Source organism: Pogona vitticeps, chromosome 1 (genome assembly GCF_051106095.1).
Source record: "Pogona vitticeps strain Pit_001003342236 chromosome 1, PviZW2.1, whole genome shotgun sequence".
Classification (NCBI taxonomy): Eukaryota; Metazoa; Chordata; class Lepidosauria; order Squamata; family Agamidae; genus Pogona; species Pogona vitticeps.
Window position 1 is genome coordinate 14,643,624 of NC_135783.1, and position 26,680 is coordinate 14,670,303.

At 42.5% G+C, this 26,680-nt stretch overlaps 1 protein-coding gene across 50 annotated transcripts in view; it reads left to right on the forward strand.

The window, feature by feature from the left end:
• NRXN1 (neurexin 1) overlaps positions 1-26,680 on the forward strand; it is a 1,165,889-nt gene that overhangs the window by 481,874 nt on the left and 657,335 nt on the right. For all 50 annotated transcript variants that reach the window (XM_078382536.1, XM_078382566.1, XM_078382658.1 and 47 more), the window contains one exon: positions 16,917-17,355. In XM_078382536.1, the coding sequence (XP_078238662.1) occupies positions 16,917-17,355 (439 nt within the window). The remainder of the gene's footprint in view (positions 1-16,916; positions 17,356-26,680) is intronic.

A 26,680-nucleotide genomic window follows, 5' to 3' on the forward strand; every position in this document is an offset into this window, starting at 1 on the left:
GGTAGACAAGAAGACATTGTGTTTTTTTACAAGTGGCTTTTAACATTCAGAGTTTTGATTTGCTTTTTTCATTTTTCTTTTTGAGAAACAATGTGAGATTAAAATAGCAGTTATACTTTGAAAAAAAAATGTAACTAAAATGGTACCGAACTACTTTGGAGGGGGTTTGGAGAAGGTAAATGGGATTAAATGGGGAGTGAATTCTAGGCATATATGATCCATATGTTTGAAATAAAATATATCTTTAACAACATGTGCAGCTTTTCACAGATATGAAGCTGCACTGACGGGAAAGCTTAACCTGTTGAGTTTTCCCTCTTAATGAAATTAAAAACCATTTTTAACAGGGGCTGAGGAAAAGGTGACAGCATGATCAAGATTGATGAGAACTGCTTATGTGTGTCCCCTTATTCAATTGTTACCTGATACATCACTGTGAACATAATTAGAGAGGAGAAGTTAGGCTTGGCCACCTTATCACTTTTTTTTCCATGTGATCAGGGGCAAGTCTGAAGAGGAGAGGTTCTTGCTGGTGAGTTCAGCTTTCACAGGGTTCTTGGGTCATAGGTAGAGCCTACACATGAGCATAAGCTTCTCTTCAGACCAGGAACTGGAAATGTGAAGAATGGGACAGTGAAGGAGGTAGGTCTAAGAGCTTTCCCCCATCAGATAGCACAATGGCTTAAGTACCTGGCTGTAGAACCAGAGGTTGGGAGTTTGATACCCCACTGTGCCTCTTGGACAGGGGCTGGACTCAATGATCGACTGAGTCCCTTCCAGCTTTGCAGTTCTAAGCTACAAATTGTTTGTGCTGAAAACCCTGGATTGAAAAGGAATGGTTTCTTGTGAATGAGAAGAACTTGTACCAAAGTTCTGCTCTGGAAAGCTGCTAATCATTTGAATTCTTTGAAGGAGGAAGGGGATGAAGGAAATACAGTAATGCTAGTAGATGGGATGTTGGTGTCTGACTAATATTCAGTTAAATTGGAGCGAAATAGCCCAGCAGCAGTGTATGCTATCAGCTGTACTAGTGATATAACCCAGAGTTCGGTTAGGCCTCCCAATCAATAGGCTAGCTGGGATATATGCCAGCGGACACACTTAGCCAAGCAGGGAGTCTGCCAGAAACTACATTTGTTGGAGAGACAGCCTAAAAGAAAAGGGAGGAAACCTTGGGCAAAGGAGAGCCAGCCCCTGTAGCGGCCAAGAAGACTAATTTGAGGCTCGGATGATTGGGCTGTTTGCCCGGGAGAAGAGTAATTGGGGGTGATTTCAAAGAATGAGTCAGTTGCGCGAATGGGAGCCATGTTTCTTCACAAAGGCCTCCAACCAAGAGCTCTCCAGCAGCAAGTTGTATAGAGAAAGCAAGGAAGCCAGGTTGTCAGGCAATTACGACTCTCAAGTAATAAGGTTAGGTCATCGGTGGGCATGGAGTAGAGTACTGGAGTGAAATGGCAGAAGGAAAGCTCACAAGAAGCAAAACATAAACATTGTGTCACTCCTGCTCAAGGATATGAGCAAAGCTTCATGTCTTGCAGAAAAAGAAGTCATGTTTGTGCTGCTTATCTACATTTAGGCTAAGGCTGGGAAAACCCAGGAGGCTTAAGCTCAGATGAGTGCCTACAGCCCCTTCCCCAGACCACAAGCAACCTGAAAATGGCTTTTTAAAAAAAAAACTATTGACAAAAGTAAACAGGAAGCTCCCATGTAACACAATTTTGTTTTTTTGATCCTTTGGGGACTGGGGCTTCAGTCTTAAGGCCCATGGCATAAGGAACAGAAAATTTCAAGGAGGAGTTTAAATAGGGGATCCGTGGATGACACTTTGGGGCACTAAAAATGCCTATGAGAGACCCGATGGTCCGTCCTTCGGGGGTCTATTTGGGCCATAAGGGGATCTACCTATGGGCAGGCATCTGTGTGGAAGCTGTTCCAGCTACCTTAGGAGGTAATGGTAAAGGTAAAGGTTCCCCTTGGCAATTTTTGTCCAGTTGTGTTCGACTCTAGGGGGCAGTGCTCATCCCCGTTTCCAAGCCATAGAGCCAGCGTTTGTCTGAAGACAATCTTCCGTGGTCACATGGCCAGTGCGACTTAGACACGGAACGCTGTTACCTTCCCACCGAGGTGGTCCCTATTTATCTACTTGCATTTGCATGCTTTCGAACCGCTAGGTTGGCAGGAGCTGGGACAAGCGATGGGCGCTCACTCCGTCGCGTGGATTCGATCAAAAGACTGCTTGGTCTTCTGACCCTGCAGCACAGGCTTCTGCGGTTTAGCCCGCAGCGCCACCATGTCCCCCAACCTTAGGAGAATGGTCCAATACTAGTATTGACAACACATTAATGGGGGAAGTGATCCTAAGAATAACCAAGTAATTTTTTAAAACCCTATTACTTCACATTTTTGTAGAATGTAAGCTTGAAGTGATAGAGACACGGGGCAAGATGTCAAATTATTGTTCTATCTAGAGATGAGATATTTGTATTAGCAAATGAATACAGATATATTGGACCCAGGTGGTCTGGATCCCCAGATTCACCACCCAGAACTGACCTGTCCACTTCCAGGTCATGGCACAGCACACCGGGGCTAGGATCCTGCTCATTGGGCCAATCTCCAACAAAGATCTCTTGCTGCCGCTTCTCCGCCTTCTTGCACTTCAGGCCACTCAGCTGCTGAGTGGGGAGACTCACTCTCTTGCCCCCTGGCTGGAGTGGATGTCTCCATTCTGGGAGGTGGGGCTGAGGATCTGGCACATTCATATTCATTTACAAATACAAATATCCCATCTCTAGCGATCTTTCCCTTTTATGGTATCCTACCATAAGAATGTATGGCATCCTTATGTCCAAAGCAAGAGGTGAAGCATCTCCTCCAAAATAATAATAATAATAATAATAAATGCCACAGCAATAGCAGCACCTTCACCCGAATTAGAGAAGGATGAGACAGCCACTGCCATCAGAAACCCCTGCAAGAAGAAGGTAGAGCACAATATGTACCCTGTTTCCCCAAAAATAAGACCTAACCTAAAAACAAGCCCTAGTATAATTTTTCGTAATATAAGCCCTACCCCCAAAATAACCCCAGTTAAGTGAAACCCTGCCCTCCACCCTTGTGCAGCAACCAGAAGAAGATGGTGTGACTGTATTGACTGAATAAATGTAGATGGTTGTACATGAAAAAAATAAAACATCCCTTGAAAATAAGCCCTAATGCCTTTTTTTGGAGCAAAAATTAATATAAGACCCTGTCTTATTTTTGTTGAAACATGGTAGTCACAGACACTTTCCACCTATCCCTTCCAGAGAAAGAATATGTGGTGGCTATCAGTCAAAAAGGAGAAGGACATGGCACTGTCCAACTCTTGGTCCCTTCTTGTCTGCCTACCCACCCACCAGTGAAAGGAAGAAGCCTGCAGCTGTGGCAGTACCTGTATCCCACATGCATGCTGTACTTGTATAAAGGACAAGGAACATAGCAATTCTCTCCGCTTCCCCAGTATCCCACTATCAGGCAACAACCTCACTGAGCCTAACAGCAGTGCCAGCCTTACCGCATTACTATGTTCTATCCTGCACGAGCTTTCCAATTTTGCATTTGGACACTTGCAAGTGCATTCATGCCCTGGCATTGGGTTATACCTGAGAAGCCAGCGCAGATGATAGCCAAAAGAAGGGAGAGACTAATTTCCATTTCAGATTAATGAGCTGTTTTCCCAACAGATCAAAAAGGATGGTTTCATCCCATAAACCAGCCAACAGAGCAGAACAATATGAAAGTGAAGCCAGGTTTTTGTCTGTGATCCTACAGTTCTCTCAACGATGGCCTTTTCTCACAGTGCACGGAGACAATTACTATAGTAGTTTAAGGGTCATTTTGAGCTTTAGTTAGCAAGTGAATGATAACTGGTGTCAGATTTCAGTAGCGATGGGAAACGATGGGGACTGCATGTTTGGGACTTTAGTTGTTTAGTTGTGTCCAACTCTTTGTAACCCCATGGACCAGAGCATGTCAGGCCCTCCTGTCCTCCACTGCCTCCCGGAGTTTTGTCAGATTCATGTTAATCGCTTCGATGACACTGTCCAACCATCTCATCCTCTGTCGTTCCTTTCTCCTCTTGCCTTCACACTTTCCTAACATCAGGGTCTTTTCCAGGGAGTCTTCTCCTCTCATGAGATGGACAAAGTATTGGAGCCTCAGCTTCAGGATCTGCCCTTCCAGTGAGCACTCAGGGTTGATTTCCTTTAGAATGAATACGTTTGTTCTCCTTGCAGTCCAGGGAACTCTCAAGAGCCTCCTCCAGCACCACAATTCAAAAGCCTCAATTCTTCGGCGCTCAGCTTTCTTTATGGTCCAGCTCTCACTTCCGTACATCACTACAGGAAAAACCATAGCTTTGACTATTCAGACTTTTGTCGGCAAGGTGATGTCTCTGCTTTTTAAGATGCTGTCGAGGTTTGTCATTGCTTTCCTCCCAAGAAGCAAGCATCTTTTAATTTCGTGGCTGCTGTCACCATCTGCAGTGATCATAGAGCCCAAGAAAGTAAAATCTGTGGGGGCCTACTTGTGCACAAATGCCAAAGGGAGAAGAATGTGTGGGCTTCCAAGTTTTGCTGGACTACAGCTCCCATAAACATTATGTTGAATAGCTAATGGCAAGGGATGGTGGGAATTCGAGTCCAATAACCCCTGAAGCACCCCATGTGTGTTATCTCTGGTGTTTCAGGAAGTGGTGGTTTGGTGTAGTTGTTGGTGCAGTTTGAAAAGAAGCTCTATTGATGACTTGGGATACTGGAAGGGATAAACCAGGTATGTGATGTGAGAGATTTGTACATCTTCAGCAGTAAATCACATTGGACTGAGTTATTAGCCACCCTACAGAGGAATGCAGGGACCTGAGAGAGACAGTTGCGATCAGGAGAACTCATAACCTGGAGGGGAGGGTTAATCCTCCCTTGGTTTTCATTTTCCCCCAATTAAAATTGCACTTCCACAGTTGGTAGTTGATTTGATGATCACAATATCTCATGTGAATATCTGGATGTTTTGTTGTGCAGGAACTTTACCTTTGGGAAAGCTGATTTTCATTAGAAAAATGGTGCAGGGGAAAACAAAAAAAAGAAGAAAAATAATAATTTTTCCAGCACTCTAGTCCCCAAATCTCCCTTGCTGCTGCCATTGGAGTTGCTACACATTTTTTAAAATACAAGAGATGTAATCCACAGATATTCTGTGCCATGTTCTTTGGCCTAAAGCTATTGGTATCTCCAAGGAAGGTAGGCTGTGCCCATAAGACGTAAGTCATAATAATATCCCACACATTTGCACATGTGCCGGAACACACAGAAAGGAAAAGGAGGCCTTTCTGCACTTTGTGTGACTTTGAGAAACAAAGCTCATTTAGTCTTTTCAGTGTGGTTTTACCTCCCTCTTTGCCAGTTTTATTGTCCAGCTAAGACTGTTGGCTGAGCTTTCCATTTGTGGGGGGGGGGGGAATCTCCATTGTGCTTGTGTGGCTACCATTTGGTTGTGTCTGTGTTTCAATATTGCTTGCCAGCAAAATCCTAAGATTTTGTCATGCTCTCACTCCCCTCATTTATTTAAAACTGTACACAGAGCAACTACAGTCATAGCATCTCTGAGTCTAGCAAGTTAAATAGCAGGTCTTACAGAAGAATGTAGTAGTACAATACCTCTGGTGTGTGTGTGTGTGCGTGTGTGTGTGTGTGTGTGTGTGTGTGTGTGTGTGTGTGTGTGTGTGCGTGCGTGTGTGTGTGTGTGTGTGTGTGTGAGAGAGAGAGAGAGAGAGAGAGAGAGAGAGAGAGAGAGAGAGGAGAGAGAGAGAGAGAGAGATGGTTCCTTGAAGCACTCATGCCCACAGCAGGGTGAAATGCACTGCAACAAGCCCCATTATCAAAGCCATTATTAAAAACATTGATTTCCAAATCTAACTACTGTAATACGTTTTTAAGAATGTACCATTTCACGGCTGCCCCGTAGGAAGCAAAATAAGAAGCTATTCTTCGGCATCTTAAGATGTCAGTTCAGACAGCTCAAGCAGGCGCCAGACAGCACACCAGAGAGGAAACAAAAATACATTTTTGATGTGGGCTTTGTTAACTTCAGGGGAAGATGCCTCCTTCCTCTTGTCTCCTTCTCCTTTGGAAAAGAATCTGTCAGTTGACTAATATGAAAGGTCCTGCTTGGCCAAATTAAAATATTATGGATCATAGTTTGGTAAAGACCACAGAGGGCTTACTGATTTGATTTTGTTCCCCAACTCTTTGATCACATGGTTAGACTTTCAGGAGAGGCTTATGGAGCACATTGGCTGCCACGAGAGATATTCATATTGCACTGTTCCTTGCCCATAGGTCTAAACTGTGGGCAGGGACAGTGTAAAGCCAAACATCTTTGCACTGGGTTGAGAAAGTTTTATGGATCTGAAAATTCCTCCTCAGGGATCCTCGCCATAGGGAGAAATGGCAAATCAATAAAAATGAGGAGTTTTGCAAGAATTCTTTATATTTCTTCTCAAACTCAAGCCAGTGACTTCCTTTTGGGAGTCAATACATCTCAGATTTGGCCTTCCTTTTTTCCTGCTGCCTCCAACTTTCCTACCATTATACAGTAGTCTTTTCCAGAGAATTCTGCCTTCTCATGATATGCCCAAAGTAGGACAGTTTCAGCTTCAACATTTTCCCCTCCAGAGATAGTTCAGGCTTCATCTGATCTAGGAAACACCTGTTTGTCTTTATGGCATTCCAGGTTATCCACAAACTCTCCTCTGGAACTGCTTTTCAAACAAATCAAGCAAAATTTATGCCACTGTAAATGTGTTACATTTTAAGATGTATTATTATTTTATTGTTAGTTTTATTTATATGCCACATTTCTCCCAACAAGGGACCCAAAGTGGCCCACAACATTAAAATTCACACAATTTAAAAACACAATAAGTAAAATATTAAAAGATAAAGATAAAGTGTACCAAAGTCTTTTCTGTTTTTACTGTAGCAGGGTTGGCAGAAGGGAAAGTAGTACACAGAACACTTTTCCAAGTTCTAGCAGAAAACAGCCCTCTCGACACCCTCCAGCATAACATTTCCATCCTGCCGGGTTAATTCAGAAGGGGAGAAGTATGATACTTCCTCCATTTGCTCTTGCATTATACAATGTGCAGGCAAACATTTTATTTTGAAGAACATTAACGAATACATATATATTGTTTACATTAATCTCTGGAAAGAAGCTTTTGAAAATGTATTATACATTACATACCCTAGAGCATTATCCAGGGTGCAGGTAGGAAACGTTCACATTGCTTTGATACAGACACAATAAACATTGCCTCTTTATTGCATTGTGAGTTAATAGCTTCCATAAGTTTAGAGGCATTAGTAGGATATATTATCAGAGCCTAACATGCTAGACTAAAACGTCCATTGTTCACAGAAAACTGCTAGGGAATACTAAGTCTCTCAGCTTATCAAGTACAGTAAAAAATAGTTGGGAATGGCAGCCAGCCATTATTAGCGCAGGCATTGTTACTGAAAGTCTGTACTGTAGTTTATGCGATTATCAGAAATGCACTCTCTTCTACTCAAGAGAAAGTGCTGTGGCTGGAAATTAAGTGCACCACTGGGTGCAAGGACATCACTCATATTGTTAGTCCCAGGTACAATAGGCTGTCTGAATCATTTTTAAAAAAAAATTGAATGCCCATATTGAAATGAACCACAGTGATTCAATGTACAGTATCTACTTCAGTTTGGATAGAATAGCAGCTGGATCTAGGCCAGTAGGATTTACTTCTCAATAAACTTGCATAAAGTTAAATGTTTTATGGCACACGGTGGTAGCTGCTATAAGAATCTGTTTTGAGTTGCAAACTAGCATATAAATTTATAATTAAGTAAATCAATTATGTATAGCAGGTGACTTATGTTTCTGTTTTTATCATTCCAAGAATTTGGCTGGCTTGGGTTTGGTTATTTAATGACTGAATGAATGGTAGGGATGATGTGAACCAAGTCCCATCATTCTGGGTGAAGGAAGAAAAGGAGGTGTGCATGAAATTCAAAACCTACCACCTACCCCAGGGGCAATTTTTACGGATCCCCTTTGCTCTGTTTACACAGCCAGACATAATTCTGACACCCCCCAAGCCTTACCTGTCTACCTGCCTGCCCCTGAAATATCAATGTCCTACTTCCCAGCTTCTCCTGGCAAATAGAAGGGGAAGACATGGAGGAAGTGACAGATTTTACTTTCTTGGGCTCCATGATCACTGCAGATGGAGACAGCAGCCACGAAATTAAAAGACCCCTGCTTCTTGGGAGGAAAGCGATGACAAACCTCGACGGCATCTTAAAAAGCAGAGACATCACCTTGCCAACAAAGGTCCGCATAGTCAAAGCTATGGTTTTTCCAGTAGTGATGTATGGAAGTGAGAGCTGGACCACAAAGAAAGCTGACCACCGAAGAATAGATGCTTTTGAATTGTGGTGCTGGAGGAGACTCTTGAGAGTCCCCTGGACTGCAAGGAGATCAAACCTATCAATTCTGAAGGAAATCAACCCTCAGTGCTCACTGAAAGGACAGATCCTGAAGCTGAGGCTCCAATACTTTGGCCATCTCATGAGGAGAGAAGACTCCCTGTAAAAGACCCTGATGTTGAGAAAGTGTGAAGGCAGGAGGAGAAGGGGACAACAGAGGACGAGATGGTTGGACAGTGTCATCGAAGAGACCAACGTGGGTTTGACCCAGGAGGCAGTGGAAGACAGGAGGGCCTGGCGTGCTCTGGTCCATGGGGTTACAAAGAGTACACAAGTAAACAACTAAACAACAACTTCCCAGCTTCAGGTTTTGGCCCTGAATGCTTGGAAAAAGGCTCCAGTTGACCTAGTAACCTCACCTCTGGCTGATCAATGGGCTCCTATTGCTCCTATCAATAAACAGACCTAAAGAAAGCTGTATTCTACTGGGACTGCTAGTAGCTTTCAAGATGTAGAAGTCTTTCCCTTTCAAAATGGCTTTAAAGCTCATTGACACAGAGGTACCAGGGACCCTTATATATGCAGAACATATGAGCTGTTACTGAGCTATGCTAAAGCCCCGTGTAGGCTGGTCTAAGCTGGTGGCATCTTTCTCAGGAAGCACTTTTTAAAAAGAAATCTAAATTTATGCATGTGTGCTGGTCTATAGTCTGCTAGAAAAAAAAGCAACCCGGGGATGGGAGCAGACCCAGTCTAACATTTGGATATCCATGTTGCAGATACATTATCAGAGCCTGGTGGTGATGGTGGGCTTCTACCTAGAAGGAGGGGAACAAATGTAGTGGTATAAATGTTCTTCCAGCATTAATTTGCTACAATGCTCAGTTCAGCTTTTGCTTGAGCTCGGTCAGCAGAAAAAACACGAGTCTGAATTCTCAAAACTACTTAAAAAAATCAGGTCCCAGACCAGCAATTCTCAACTTTATTTATTTATTTGGCCACGGCCGTAAATGGAATGTGAAAGAAATATAGGCCAAATCGGGATTCTATAAGTCGCATAACAAACCTGATAAGGTGATGTGTGAAGAATTGTCTCCAATCTGTGGCTCCTTTCAAATGTGCTGGGGAGGGCAGAAAAGGGCAGGGGGACAGTTGTTCCCTGTTGAGAATAGCTGTCCTAGAGCATGTCTGATTTTAAAAAAAAACACAAGTTTCCAGGATATATTATAAAGAGGATTAGTTTGTTCTTCTTTCTGAATTACAAACGTTCTTAAATGAATCAAAACTATTCAATAGCAGTTGGGACCAAGAACTATAGTGTTACTCATAGAGTACTGGTGGGGCCCCAGTCTTCTTCCTGGATGCTTCAGTCCATCTCCTATCACCCTAGTAAAGGTAAATGTTCCCCTTGACATTTAATCCAGTCATGTCTGACTCTAGGGCGCGGTTCTCATCCCTGTCCCCAAGCCATAGAGCCAACGTTTGTCTGTAGACAGTTTCTGTGGTCACGTGGCCAGCGTGACGAGACACAGAACGCTGTTACCTTCCCACTGAGATGGTACCTATTTATCTACTTGCATTTTTACATGCTTTCGAACTGCTACGTTGGCAGGAGCTGGGACATGCAACGGGAGCTAACTCTGTTGCGTGGATTCAATCTTACGACTGCTGGTCTTCTGACCTTGCAGCACAGAGGCTTCTGCAGTTTAACCTGCAGCACCACCATGTCCCTATCACCCTAGTTTCCCTATAAATACACACACCAATCCACATTATGCAATCACTTGGCGTACTTGATTCTCACTGGGCTAATTTGGGAGAAGAGGGAATCCCCCAGCTGGTTTCTGCCCCTAAAAAACTACTGTAGTTCTGTCAGCCTTGTAAACTCTGAAGATCTCCTTCTTGTGTGCTAAGTATCCTCTTGAATATGCATAGTAGAATTTTGACTGCATAAGACAGAATCCTTCGAGAACTGAGGTTTCCACTGCTATTTATGATATACAGATGGTATCTCCAATGTATCCAAGGCAGCATGGAAACTGAGTGCAGGAACTAGGTTCCAAAAGTTCTCCCTGCCCCTGTAGGGCTGTGGAATCCACAATTTTAAAGTGAACTTGAGTTTTCACATTTATATTAGCCTGCACTTAATCACTTTTACCTATTCAAATTGAGCTTGTTTGCATAATTGATTTGATTTTGCAATTGTTGGTGCTTTGACTGTATTTTGCATAATTGTAGTTTATTTAGTCGTGGGAAAAAAACATAAGGCCATGGAAGGAGTACTTCTATTCGAAAGACTAAAAAAAAATAAATCCCACCATTGTTCTAACTCCCGAGATGGCAGCAAGCATTGTTTCAGCCTTTTCAAGTGTACCTTACTTTATTATTTCTCTGTAGCCAGTCAGGCTGTTTACACATAAACAGAAATTAAAACCACTTTAAAAAGATGACAGTTAACATTTAATATCTGTGTATAAGCAATCAGAAGAGCATAAAATAATAAAATACAAATAACCATTCTTAAACAAATATCAAGTAGTAGATTATGAAGCAGGCAAAGTATTTCCATAGCTCGTTTAATGAATTTGGCAGCCCTACAGGATATGTAATTGTCTGTGTTCGCTAGCAGAAGTAAAATTGTACATAAAGGAGAGTTGTTCTTAATCCCAGTCGTTAAGGGTTTAAGAGACTGATCCCTAAAATCTGCATTCAGAGGGCATTCTATTAGCTGTTGGGGAAGGTCTTCATGATTTTCATGGTGATCAAAAATAAGAGAAGCTCCCTGCTTTCTTCAGAAGCATGCTTCTTAGCAACTAGGGACAGATGTTTTAGTGATCCTCTGCATCACATCCAGTTCAGATTCTGTAACGAGTTGACTTCCAGAGCCTAAATCCTGTTCAGGAAAACTATGCATGCCATCTGTCATATGGCTAATTGTCTGCTCTATCAGTGAAGGAAGGGGAAGGGGACAGTTGACTTGCTGACGAGGTATGTAGCTTCTATGGGTAAGATGGCCTTACCATTTTACCTCAGTGTGGCCAACAGTTATGTATGATGAGCACTGGAATCCAAAACATCTGAAGGGTAGCAGGTTATGGAATAGTGATCTAGACCAGCAAGCAGTTCTTGGAAGACATACTACTAGTGGGAAATGAATGAATGAATGAATGAATGAATGAATGAATGAATGAATGAATGAATACATACATACATACATACATACATACATACATACATACATACATACATACACACACACACACACACATACATACATATGTAGTCTATGTAAAGTGCAAAGTTTTCCTAACAATTGTGAAGAATTCATTTACCTTCAGTCTCTTTGTTCTTCTGCCAGTGAGACATGCCATCTCCTACCAACCATAACTGCCCCAGGTTACCCATCTGTGACCTTCTGGCATGCAAGCAATAATTTTCAATGATCAGTGTGTCTCCAGATCATCCTTTTCCTCTGCTGTAGCTGAATATAAATAATAAAAATACAAATAATAAATTTTATGCATAATACAAGCATGCCTTCAGATATATATCCAGACCATTCTTCTTGCAAAAAGGGGACTTTACTTTTCCGCCATGGTGAGCTTTAAAACAACAATGGTTGAGAATTAAGGATGTAAAAACTGCTTGCCCAGTTCCTCAGCCTTGATAGAAAACGCTAGGTCTTGACACACTGAGAAAATTCATAGGGGGATAAGTGGGGGGGAGGACCTCCTGTAAGATTTTTAGCTGTGACAGAACAGCAGTTTCTGCCTCTATTCCTAATACAAGGGTTTATGCACAAAATGTATTTTAAAAAGAAAAAAAACAATCACAAAAGATGCTGAAATTCAGGAAACTGTACAAAAAAATGGTCACAGTCTTGCCTAGTAAGATCTAGGCAAAGATCTCCTTTATGGAGAATTGGTGCAGGGAAATCGCCCCAGAGGGAGACCACAGCTGTGATACAAGGAGATCTGCAAGCGGGATCTGAAGGTCTTAGGAATGGACCTCAACAGATGGGAAACCCTGACATCTGAGCCTTCAGCCTGGAGGCAGGCGGTGCAGCATGGCCTCTCCCAATTTGAAGAGGCCCTTGTCAAGCAGGCCGAGGCAAAAAGGCAGTCCTGAAAGCAGCAAAATCAGGGAGCTGCACAGGGGAAAGATTGGATTTGTCTTCAGTGTGGAAGGGATTGTCACTCTCGAATTGGCCTCAGCCACAATAGACACTGTTCCAAGGGCTCTATTCGGAGCATGTTACCATAGTCCCTCGAGACTGAAGGGTGCCTAGCAGCAAGAGAATTTTTGACACTGTTCATTCTCACCTGTGAGAATAAAATGAGAAAAGATTTGCATTGGTATTGACAATCACTGATGCAGATAATAAGTAGCCCCCATCTGTTAGCCTGCTACTTGCAGATTGTTGACTGGTGAGACTTCTAGGAAGATGATAATAGAAAATGTCACATTCCTGGTGCTTAAAAGTATACTTTAAAGATCTTAGGAAGTACCATCCATAGTCTGCATTTCATGCACTCCCCTCTTGTAGAATTGCAGCTGCTCTGCAACTCTGCTAATAATTAGAGCTTGGGGAAAAATTGTTCTTTTGAACTGCAGGTTCCAGAATTCCCAAGCCAGCATGACTACTGGCCATGCCAGCTGTAAGCTTTTTTGGGGCTGCAGCTCAGTCAAGTAACATGCTGGAAACCTCCTAATATGGTGTAGTAACGTTTAGCATTTCGCAATGATGCCTTGTGCACATAGGAGCCCTTCTCAGTTAAAAAAAAAAAAGCAAACTCTGTCATCATAATGCTGATGCACTACTGTATAGAACTGCCTCTGCAATTTATTTATTTTTCACTGATTTGGAAAATATGAGCCTTAGAAGGTTGGTAGAAAATGAATGCCGGTATTAGAAGATGAGCACTTGTAAGGCCGGCTGATAAAATCTTCCTCCAGTACAACCTTTCAGTTTTATCTAAATAATATTCAGTCAGTTTTTGACTGAAGTAGGCTGATTTGCATCCAGCTACCATCTCTGCTTTCACTGAATTGGCTTTGCTCCTTCTTTATATCAGTCCCATTGACTTCCCAGTGGCATCGTTTTATAACTGACAAGGTTGCTAGTAAGTCCCTGTTTCAAGGACAAGAACCCAAACCATACTCAAATCGGGGTACTGGACAAAGTATGACCTTGATGTGTTTTATATAGGCAAGTGGAAGGCTTGTGGAAGCGATAAAAGGTTTAGAAGAGCAAGAAATCTAATACTTTGTTATATCAGCAAAATAGCTCTGTGCAGAAACCTTTTTAAGTGAGCAAGTTCACTGCAAGCTTTAATTCTGAAATGATAGCTAATTTCCTCCCAGATTATTTCAACCAACTTTAAAAAAAAAAAAGTGATTTTGGACCAAGCGCTTGCAATTAAGTGGCTGAATTAACTCAAGCACTAGTAATTGAAAGGGTGAATAACAAAGCTGCCTTTGTGATATATGCCGGCTAAAGAGCTGGCCAGTGAAGACTGGCAAATGGTAGAATTGAGGAATGGAGGGATCCCTCTTCTTTCCATTCTTCCCATTTTTCCATCCATCTCTGAGGCCTTGTTTCAGAAGGAGAGGACACAGCCTGCTTTTCCAAGCATGGCCTGGAGTTGTGTTGCATCTACAATGGTGCCTCGCAAGACGATTTTAATTTATTCTCCAAAAATCGTCATCTTATGAAAAAATCATTTTGCGAGGTTCCCTATGCATCGGACGAAATTGGCAACTATAGGCCCGTCGCCAATGTTTCTTTCTTAAGCAAGGTAGTCAAGAGGGTGGTGGCCGATCAGCTCCAGGCGTTCCTGGATGAAACAGATGCCCTGGATCCATTCCAGTCGGGCTTCAGGCCGCGCCATGGGACAGAAACGGCATTGGTCGCCCTGTGTGATGACTTATTGAGGGAGGCCGACAGGGGCAAAGTGTCTCTGTTGGTCCTCCTCGATATCTCAGCGGCCTTTGATACCATTGACCATGGTATCCTCCTGGGGAGGCTCGCCGAGTTGGGGATAGGTGGCCGGGCTTTTGCTTGGCTCCGTTCCTTCTTGGAGGACCGTCCCCAGAGAGTACAGCTTGGGGAGAATGTTTCGGCCCCGTGGTGCCTTAATTGTGGGGTCCCACAGGGGTCGATCATCTCCCCAATGCTGTTTAATATCTACATGAGGCCGCTGGGAGGGGTCATCAGGAGGTGTGGAGCGCAGTGCCATCAATATGCGGATGACACACAGCTCTACATCTCCTTTTTTCCAACTGCAGGAGATGCCGTTCTGTCCCTTCGGCGTTGCCTGGAGGCTGTACAGGAATGGATGCAGGAGAACGGGCTGAGGCTGAACCCGGACAAGACGGAGGTACTGAGGGTGGGCGCCCCCACACCTGGGGACATGGGAAACTCCCTCATTTTTTGGGGGGTGACCCTGCCCGCCAGGGATGGGGTCCGTAGCTTGGGTGTCCATCTTGACCCGGCGCTCACCATGGAGACCCAGGTGGCATCCGTGGTCCGTTCCGCTTTTTTCCATCTCAGGCGGATAGCCCAGCTGCGGCCCTACCTTGATGTGGGGTCTCTCACCACTCTGGTGCATGCGCTTGTAGTCTCGAGATTAGACCACTGTAATGCGCTCTACGTGGGGCTACCTTTGAGATTGCTGCGGAAACTACAGGTGGTGCAGAATGCGGCGGCCAGACTACTCAGTGGGCTGAGAAGATACCAACATATCTCCCCCACTCTGGCCGCATTGCATTGGCTGCCCATCCGATTCCGCATTGATTTCAAAGTGTTAACGCTTACTTACAAAGCCCTAAACGGTTTAGGACCTCGATACTTGGCGGAACGCCTTCTCCCACCTAGATCTACCCGTGTCACTCGCACGAGCCAGGAGATAAGGCTGAGGAGCCTAACGCCGAGAGAGGCCCGAAAGGAAAAGACCAGAAACCGGGCCTTCTCGGCGGTGGCTCCTCGCCTTTGGAACAACTTGCCCCCTGAGATTCGCGCGGCTCCCTCGCTGGGCATTTTTAAGAAACAACTAAAAACATTGATGTATAGGCGGGCCTTCCCAACAGAAAACCCTTGATGATCTTTTTTCTTATTCTGTTCTTTATTTTTTTATTTTTATTTTTTTACGTTCCTGCTGTAAAGTCTTAAAATTACATTGTTGTTTTTACTGTAAGCCGCCTAGAGTGGTCTAATATGATCAGATAGGCGGGATAGAAATAAAATAAATAAATAAATAAAATAAATAAATCGATCTAAAACAAAAAGTCTTGCAAAGCATCGGGTTCCAAAAAAAAAAAAGTCTTGCGAAGCACCATAGTGATCGCAAAAAAACAATCGTCTTGTGGGTTTTTCGTCCTGCAAGGCAATCGTCTAGTGAAGCACCAGTGTAATTCAATTTGGCTTTATCATGTGGCTGGGCACAAACAGACCAGGTACAGCACTGGAACCCTCTTGCCTGTTTTTTTTTTCCACCCAGACATGGTATTCCTCTAGGGTTTTGCTCTGCTTGTCTGTCTAACTGGCAATAGCTTGGAAATTGGAAACATTAGGTTCTCCTGGCCAACTTGATTTATTTTAGATGGACAAGTGGAGGACATGTGAGGACGCGGCCATATTGGCCCGGGATTTCTGCAAATGTTAGTTTTAAAAAGAGACATGTTTCCATTATTCCTTTTGTTCAGAGTTGACTTGGAAAAGCCCAGAGTTGATATCTCCAGAGAGGACCTTCCACTTTAAAACATGTGTTCAAATACTTTGCCATTACAGTATCCCCAAATAGTGGTCCCCATCCTGACTTGATGGTGTTCACTAGCAAGCCTGATGGATGATATACAGACAGGGTGAATTAGTTGTGCATTGTCACCTTAAGAGCAAGCCACCACAAAACTTGACTCCATTCTTCTCTTCTCTTATCTATGGAAAAATGTCCTTTAGGTGTCTGTTGAAACTCTGCTAGACCGTTGTACAGATCCATGTTCATAAACCAATTAAGGCAACAGTCCTGAATACATACAGTAAACTGGAAATGACTATGTCCAGCCATCATATCAGTCTTGGAGCAGTTATTTTTAGCACTTTTCTAAACATTGCTGTGGTGCTTCACATTTTACTGTTTTTGCAAAACTGATGTAGTATGCTGCTGGTCTTTACAATGTGAGATTTTTCATGTTGTTTCCCTCCAGTAAGTTCTAAACTAATTTCTCGTCTTCGTTATGCTGTTTGTTCCTGGTAAAATTCTCATGTCAAGATGTTGTGTATATAGGCATCTATATATTCGGGGGGGGGGGAATATAATAAAGAGAAATGTAGAAAGTATGCATGCACAAAGCTAATATTAAATTACCTTTGTATAATTAAGTCCCATCATTCTAATTGCAATGCTTTTCTTGCAGGTGGTGTATAAGAACAACGATGTGCGGCTAGAATTGTCTCGACTTGCTAAACAAGGAGATCCTAAGATGAAGATCCATGGTGTTGTAGCATTTAAATGTGAAAATGTAGCAACCTTAGACCCAATTACATTTGAAACACCAGAATCTTTTATTTCTTTGCCAAAGTGGAATGCCAAGAAAACAGGCTCAATATCATTTGACTTCCGCACAACTGAGCCCAATGGGTTAATACTTTTCAGCCACGGCAAACCACGCCATCAGAAAGATGCCAAACACCCGCAAATGGTCAAAGTTGACTTCTTTGCTATTGAGATGCTTGATGGCCATCTCTACCTGCTACTGGACATGGGATCTGGTACGATTAAAATAAAAGCTTTACAGAAGAAAGTGAATGATGGAGAATGGTACCATGTAGACTTTCAGAGAGACGGACGATCTGGTAGGTGTTGAAAGAAAAACTCACCCTCTTACATTTGATTTTATATCAACAAATGTTTTGCTTGTAATTTCATTGAATACGTTCAAGGGTGTTTGCCCCTCTGCTGCTGCAGAGCCGATACTATCACTTTGTTCATATTGGCTGTGGCTAGTCTTCTGGTGACAAGCATAACTGCACTTAGTTAGGCTGGTGCCCAGACAGGCATTATACAGTCCAAGCACTAGAAGTCCTACTGCTTAGATTCTACCAGTTAGTAGAATCTGCCACAGATTGTGCTCCACTGGCATAGCATTTAAAAACTCAAGTTACCAGCACAACATCATAGGGCAGAAGAGGAAGTCAAAGGGTTTTTTTTTTACAGCTATTGCAAGGAGCATATCTTCCAAAATAATAATGTTCCTGAACAATTGGCAATATAATATAAAGTGAGAAAACAAGCATAAAATCAAGCATTTGCAAACAGTAGTAAGCATTTGCAAATAACTTTTTTCTCCTCAAGTATGTGGGAATAGAACAGATGCATGTACTATGCAGAGAGAGAGAGAGAGAGTGAAAGAGAGAGAGAAAATCAAAGTGCAATGTGCCCATTTTAATTATTAAGCACATTAAGGAATATATATTTTTACTTATTTATATATTACATACATACATACAGCACACACACAAATGCTTTTCTTGCCAATAACTTTCCATAGGATTTTATGTCTTTTTTTCCCCATTGATACAACCAAGAATTGCACTGGCTTTCTTGGCAGCTGCATCACACTGCTGACTCATGTCAGTTTGTGGTCTACCAAGACTCCTAGATCCCTTTCACAGGTACTATTGTCTAGCCAGGTGTCTTCTGCAGTTCATTTTTTCTCCCTAGCTGTAGGACCTTACATTTCTCCCTGTTGAAATTCAATTTGTTAGTTTTGGCCCAGGACTCTAATCTGTCAAGGTCATTTTCAATTTTAATTCTGTCCTCTGGTGAAGTAGCAACCCCTCCAAATTTGGTATTACCTGCAAATTTAATCAGCAAACTCTGTATTCATTCATCTAAGTCATTGATAAAGATATTGAATAGCACAGGGCCGAGAACAAAACCTTAAGGCACCCCACTAGTTACCTCTTTCCAGGATGAAGAGAAGCCTTTGGTGACCACCCCTTGGGTTCGGTCAGTCAACCAATTACAAATCCACCAAACAGTAGCACTGTCTGGCCCACATTTTACTAGCTTCCTTGCAAGCATATCATGGGGAACTTAGTCAAAGGCCTTACTGAAATCAAGATATGCTACATCCACAGTGTACCCTTCATCTATCAAACTATAACTCTATCAAAAAAAGAAATCATATTAGTCTGGCATGACTTGTTTTTGAGAAACCCGTGTTGACTTTTAGTGAAGACAGCATTGCTTTCTAAGTAATAACAAACTGTCTATTTAATTATCTGCTCTAGAATTTTTAAAATTATTTGCTTTCTAGAATTTTTTAGTCCTGAAAGCTATGCCTTGCAGTGTCACTGGTTCCCACATGAACCAAAAGGAAGGGGTAAGAGTCAGTGGGCTCAATGAGCCTTGTCAGTCTCTCTGTTACATCACGAATTTTGGCTCCAGGGAGAGACAGCACACCTCACCATTCATCTTGTCAGGCCTGCAGATTGTGGCTTGTGTTCCTCTGGGAAACCAGTCCCCAACCACCACAACGTGTCTCCTCTGAAGTTTGGTAGGGGACACTTGATGTACAGATTGTTCCAGGGGTCCTCCGGATATTCTCTGCAGGCTGACACTGCTCCTCTTGCTGCTGTTCCATTTCCTGATTAATAAGGGATTAATTCATTTCAAATGGTTGTGTCCCATCCCATGCCAGATTTAATAACACAACTACTTGAAATTGACCCGTTTAAGAGCCTGCAGTTGACAAGCACAACCAAGGGGTGGGAAAATCCTGCAGAGGATAATACTTCAGGCACAAGCCATGCAGGACTACTGAACTGAAATCTGGCACAGGAACTTGGCAAGAAGAGAGGATTGCTCAGGAATCGGATTTCTCTCCACAGCAGTTCTGGGTAGCCTCCTAGTTTTCTTGAGATTCCTTGTCAGGGCAAAATGTTAAAAATTGCTGGGATCAAAGACCTTACGAAGTACTTGTTACATCACTAAATAGGGCAAACATGATTAAAGGCAACATAGCAGGTAGATACATGATATGATAGCATCAATATTATGCTTTTGCCATGTTTTATAAACATGCATATCCATTCTGGTAACATGGTGGGGAAGGGAAGAGAAGAGTAGTAAAGCATAAGCCTATGCAAGGGAGTTGAGCGAGGAAGGCTTTGAACATAACTCCGCAGTAATGACAAGAGGAAAAGGAAGAGGAGGTTGCTGTTCTCAATGCATCTGTTGTAACGCCTAGTTTTGGCCTCAGTTTCAATTTATTTGGCATAGATCATAAATCCAAAACTGATTAGTTAGAAAAATATGTTACTCTGTGTTAAAATATTTCTTTTGACAAGGATAGCAGGCTCCCAAGCCAAGATTCTTCTAACAATAAATTGGAATGTGTAGTTGTGTTGTAACTACTCTACAGCATAGTTAGTCTGCATCTTGAGATATTGTGGTTTTACTGGAATTTAATATGTGAAGGTTCCATGGGATGGTTTAGCAATAACAGTATGATTTTCCCCTGTTGATATATATATTTAAAAAAGGAGGAGGAGAAGGAGCCCCATGGGGTGAATAGAAAGAAAGGGAAAGCAATGGGTGAGGATGAAATAGGATGGGAGTGAAAGTCTTCAGTTGTGTCTTTCTTGACACTAGGACTTTTCCAGATGCTGGACACATCCAGTGAGAGTGGAGGATGGAATTCCTGCTATTCCCTGCACATATAGAGAAATCCCAATGCTATTTTCAGTCTCTCATCAGAGAAATATTGAGTATTCTATGTCCAGCTCTAAGGGAAAGGTCTTTGCTGAGAACAGGGGCTGTGATGGGGAAAGAAATGCAGGGTCTTTGCTGAGCCTTAAGAATCCATATTAGGCACAGAAACAGAGATTTTCCTCCCCTAACTTATAGAAGACACGAGTTAGGAAACTATAGATAGAGAAATGTTCCTTCTCATGAACAACAAGAGGCCAGCAACCCTAAATTCTTTTAGTTGAATTAAATCCAGTGACATCTGGTGACTAAACACCACAATAACACTATGAAGACTACACTACAAATATAAGCAAAGTGAGGCTCCTAGAAAGTGTGTGTGTGTGTGTGTGTGTGTGTGTGTGTGTGTGTGTGTGTGTGTGTGTGTGTGTGTGTGTGTGTGTGTGTGTGTGTGTGTGTGTGTGTGTCTGTGTGTGTGTGTGTGTGTGTGTGTGTGTGTGTGTGTGTGTGTGTGTCCATTTTGAAGGAAATCAACCCCGAGTGCTCACTGGAAGGATAGACCCTGAAGCTGAGGTTCCAATGCTTTGGCCATCTCATGAGAAGAGAAGGCTCCCTGGAAAAGACCTTGATGTTGGGAAAGTGTGAGGGCAAGAGGAGAAGGGGACGACAGAGGATGAGATGGCTGGATGGTGTCTGCGAAGCAACCAACATGAATTTGACCCAACTCCGGGAGGCAGTGGAAGACAGGAGGGCCTGGCGTGGTCTGGTCCATGGGGTCACGAAGAGTCGGACACGACTTAACTACTAACCAACAACTCTCTATAAACCAAAAAGGGTTTGATGGCTTTAAACCAAAAGCTATGATAAGGTATTAAGAATCTTATGACACCTTTAAAGACTGACACACACACTGTAGTGCAGGTTTTCGTGTGCCACAGCTCATAAACTTTAAGGTACTGCAGCACTCTTAGGCTTGCTCCAGTGCTGCAATGTGCATAAATTCCTTCCATTCCCCCATTACCTTCTCTGTTGTGGCTCTGAGTAGTTGCTTGCTTGCTTGCTTGCTTACTCACTCAGTCACTCACTCACTCACTCACTCACTCACTCACTCACTCACTCACTCACTCACTCACTCACTCACTCACTCACTCATTCATTTTCATTTAAAATGTTTTTAACCCACCTTTCTCCTTAAAAAGGACCCAAGGCAACTTACAACAATTAAGATATAATACTTAAGTTAACGAGTATGAATACTAAAAAAACAAAAACAAAAACCCATAAGCAGCACCCAAATACCCTCAGTGCAGTAAGATATAGCAATCCACTTTTAAAAAACCCCACTTGGCAGCCATTCACACAGGGAAACCTTGCTTGAAGAGAAAGGTCTTTGCCTGCTTGTGGAAAGACAGTAAAGGTGGGGCCAACCTAGCCTCCTATGGGAGGGGACACCAGGCCCTCTCCCATATCTTCACCAAACACACCTGTGGAGATGTCAGCATCAAGACAAAGGCCTCTCCTGATGACAACAACACAGTATCACAGAAGTATCAGTTTCCTTAAGAAATTAACCACAATTTCCCATTTAATCAGAACTGCAAAATACAGTTTATATTTGTTGTTGTTGTTTAGTCGTTTAGTCGTGTCCGACTCTTCGTGACCCCATGGACCAGAGCACGCCAGACCCTCCTGTCTTCCACTGCCTCCCGGAGTTGGGTCAAATTCATGTTGGTCGCTTCAGTGACCCTGTCCAACCATCTCATCCTCCGTCGTCCCCTTCTCCTCTTGCCCTCACTCTTTCCCAACATCAGGGTCTTTTCCAGGGAACAGTTTATCTTACTGAGGATTAAAACTCATCATTTGATTTTGACTTTTTTGGATAAAAGATCATTGGCATTAGCCATGATTTCTCCTGGTTTGAGTGCAATAACAAATTGCAGTTAAATGAAAACCAAAGCAGATGTTTTCTCTCTCCCGTTTGTGGCTGCATTAAAGAAGAACATGATAGGAGGAAACATACAAACCCGAGGCTTCTCTATGGAACACTAAACTTGTTAGTGTTATGTCTGAATTCTTCTGTATGCATTTGCAACAAAACTGGCAAATATGGGCGTCTTTATGGGATTTATTGCTCCTTTTCAAACTACATCGATGAGAACTGTGCTGATTGTTTGTGCCAAACAAACTGGAGTTTCCTGAACCCTTTTTATGAAAAACCAATCTGTTTTCTGCTGAGCTATGCCTTCTGTATTTTGCAACGTTTTACTCTTATGTATCTCTAGCTAGCCTGTAAATCCACTACAGAATGGTGCCCAGAGATAAGAAACAGCTGTAGCATGCCCAAAGATGATTTCTTTATTTCCTCAACTCTTTGATTCTAGGTCAGCAAGCATGTTGGTTTATCCCTCCATGCCAACACCAACTGCCCCCTTACCATTTCCCTCTTCCCAGATCTTTTAGACATTCATAATACTACACATGATAAACACAAGGGGTATCCTTTCTCCTGTTCTGGAGTTTGATCTTTTCCAGCCAAATTTATAGATGGCAGAACTAAGCATGGTAAATTTTGATCACAGAGGAACTGGTGACAGTTAGTATAACTGGGCATTCTTAGAGCAGAAGTAGAAAGTCAGGAGAAGTCAAGTTTCTTTCAGGCGTATGCCTTTTTAAGCAACACATGATGTAGAATACAAATTCATACCAAAAAGCTGGAAAAAAATGCCATCAACTTCAGAATGTATCAGTTACAAAACATAACTAAATAAAGTTAAAATACTAACATTCATAAGTCCACTTCCTCATAAATGACAGTGGGACTACATCTGAAGAAGTGGACTTGTCCAGAGAAGCTTTCATTAAAATATAGCAGTTAGTCTTCAAGGAGCAACAAAGTTTTTATCTCCTTTATTTTTATTTTTGTGTTGTTGTTGTTTTGCCTGATATGCTAGCACAGACTAACACAGCTACCTCTTCCGACACTTGTAAAAAGTTAATTTTCCTGAACTTTATTTTTAAAATAGGCAGCAAAATATAGAAACATTGTCTTGGGCTGCATCCACTTCCCCGTGTCAATGGTTAAATGGCAGTGCTGCTGTCAAGTCTCTGCCCATGACCTAGAGCTCATTCCTGACAAGTCCACGTATCCCCCTCAAGGTTGACTTAGCCTTCCATCCTTCTGAGAGCTGTAAAATGAATACCCAGCTCTCTACGGTGCAAGTTGTTTTTTGCATAATTATGTCATGAACCAAATCCAAACAACAACAGGAATTGCATACTTGGAAAGTTGTGAAGCAACTCTTAGTCCTTCAGATAGCAATAAGAGCTGTACTGCAGTTTGAAATGCCATCCAATGTATACCATTTTAAACAACAGTAGGGCTTCCTCTGTGGTCAGCTGGGCTTGTTTGTCCGACAGCCAGATAACTGTGGTCAGGAACATGGTAGCAGCCACGTTGGCATCTTTAATGTCCATAGAGACTCTGCTGGCACTGTTGCTGTTGCCAACGTGCTCCTCAGCTGCCGTTACCATCCTGTTGCTTGAAACACATGCAGAAGTGCTGCTTGCAACAGATGTGCATTTCAAGTGGTTTCGCTGCGGTTTGCAGAAAACCTACAGTAAAAAAAGGTTAATGTAGGTTATCTACAATGGTAACCAGAGAAGACTCCCTGGAAAAGACCCTGATGTTGGGAAAGTATAAGGGCAAGAGGAGAAGGGGACGGCAGAGGACAAGATGGATGGACAGTGTCAGCGAAGCGACCAACATGTATTTGACCCAACTCCAGGGGGGCAGTGGAAGACAGGAGGGCCTGCCGTGCTCTGGTCCATGAGGTCATGAAGAGTCGGACACAACTAAAGAGCAACAGTATCTACAGTGAAGTAGTTCCTACCATGAATCCAGGGGAAAGTGTATCAGTTTTGTCAAATATAAAGATATTACTTGGTAAAATTAAGTTATTATTATTAGAGGGAGTAGATTTTAAAATTCAAGCACCATATTAGACGTCCTTTTTACAGCTGCTTCTAAAGAAAATGCATATTGTGCCATCTTATTTAAGTCCTCAAGGAAAGATGATACAATGAAATCAGATGGCCACTGCAGATAGAAACTAATAATATAGTATATATTGTGGATCTCTATAGAAGGAGTAGAGCAGTACATGAGCATGTATTTCAGTATTCCTTCCACGTGGGCATACACAATTTTGCTGTCAAGTTCTCCTTCAATAACCCTCAAGGAATGCTGAAGGCAAGATGCTAAGTCACCTGCTTTGTAAAAGGCCAACTTGAATAGGAAATAAAAAAAGGAATGCATTTCATTTCAGAACAACAGGGGCTTGGAATTCAGAGTGATGTTGCCTTGTAATGCTATTGCTGGGTTTTTTTTTAATTTGCTCATCAGCTGTTTATGGGGGGGGAAATATTTAATTTTTCTGTCCTTAATTACACATAGTTACCACCACTAGTTGGGGTAGAATTGTGCGGGAGAGGTGAGGAACATTAGTAGACCAGCTTTTGTTGCTTCTAGGATCTCTTCCAGAACATGTGGCTCATATTTGGGCCATATAACCTGAGGTTGCTCTCAGGATTACCATTTAATTGTAAGGAAATGCCTACATGTGAGGACGCTTCCATCTTGAGCTTATCCTGGGCCTTTATCCTGGTGTTCTCAGGGATGGAGAGGAAGCCTATATTGCTTCCTGGAGTTTGGGCATTTTTCTTCATGGTGTGTAGTGTCTTAAACCACCAAAGGTTATGAGATTCACAGTCTCTTGCTCTTGGGGCTCCTCTGGTGATGGCATGGCCCCACATTGTCTCACACACAGTATGTAGAATTTCGAGGCTCAAACCATGGCCCTATTCAGGCTTTCATAAAAGAGTCAGTCTGAATGTGTGACTAGGGAGAGAGGCCTGGACCTTTCTCTTCTGCAGTTGTTTTCTGCATCTGGAGACTGCCAATCCAAAGAAAAGGCCATTTCCATCAGGTGAAGACTCTCTCTTCACAGACACAGTTGGGGACCCTGATAAACCAGAAAAAAAAACCTGAAAAACCAGAGGTCCGGGTTGTGTTGAGAATCTTCATATACAATATGTTGCAGCCACCCCTCTTCAGATTGTTGATTTCCATGCACACACATACACACACGAACCTGGAGTTGGAAGGGTAGTCTTATCCTCTGCCTCACACATCCATATCAGCTCTTACCAGAGGCATGAGACAAAGACCTTCTGCATTTGGTCCCATTAGCTTCAAGGGTGTTATATCATGGTGGTACTGTATCTAAGATGTTCTGAGGGAGGAAACTGTTCAAAATGGTATCAAAATCTGGAACTGCTTGAAGAACATTTCCAGTTCCGGCAATTCTCCCATTCATTGCAACTCGCCAAAATGTAGTTCGTAATGTTAGTTGGATCTAATGGAAAGGATCTGGGAGGGAATAGAAGGATGCAGTTGGGACAGAAGGAAGGTTCACCCATTGGTGAGCTTCCTTCCATTAATGCCATTATCACTCTGTTTACCAAATAACAGTTAAAACAGTTTTGTATCAAAGTTTAATATGCTAAAGGGAGTAAACACAGAGAGAAGTGTGGGTGTTCAAGCTGTTCTCTCTCTCTCTCTCTCTCTCTCTCTCTCTCTCTCTCTCTCTCTCTCTCTCTCCCTTCCCACCTATTCCCTTTCTCAAATTAAAAACTGATGGCACACGGTATAAATGCCTTATTTATTTGAAAGATTTTTAGTCCATTTCAAGGTGATGGTTGTTTTGTTTGCCTGCTTCAACTCAATAATGCATGCTCTTGAAATTTTTGGCTCCTTGTTGACATCTTTATATTGCCTTCTTAGAATAATAGAATCATAGAATAATTGAATTGGAAAGGGCCTATAAGGCCATCAAGTCCAACCCCCTGCTAAGTTCAGCAGTCCAAATGAAACTGTATCTGACAATTGACTATTCAGTTTTCTCTTGAATGCCTCTAGTTGTTGGAGCACTCACCATTTCCCGAGGTAATTGGTTCCATTGTCATGCTGCTCTAACAGTTAAGAGGTTTTTCCTGATAATCAGTCTAAATCTGAGTTCCTGTAGCGTGAGCCCATTACAGTGGTGCCTCGACTTACAACTGTCTTGACTTGCAACCAATTTGAGTTACAACCAGCTCCGGTGACAACATTTTGCTTTGACTTGCAACCGGCGCTTTCTTGCTCCCTCCCTCCTTTCCTGTCCTTTTTTTTTTTTTTAACCTTAGAGATCCACTTAGGTTAAAAAAAAAGTCTCCTCTTAGTGGTAGTGAATGGATTAACCTTTGAGATACAATCAGCGCCTTGAGATACAACCAAAAAACCAGCTAGAATGGATTAATTGCTTTTCATTGGTGCTTTGAGTTGCAACCAACTTGAGTTACAACCATCATCTGGAATGAATGAAGTTAGCAACTCAAGGTACCACTGTATTACATGGCCTGCACTCT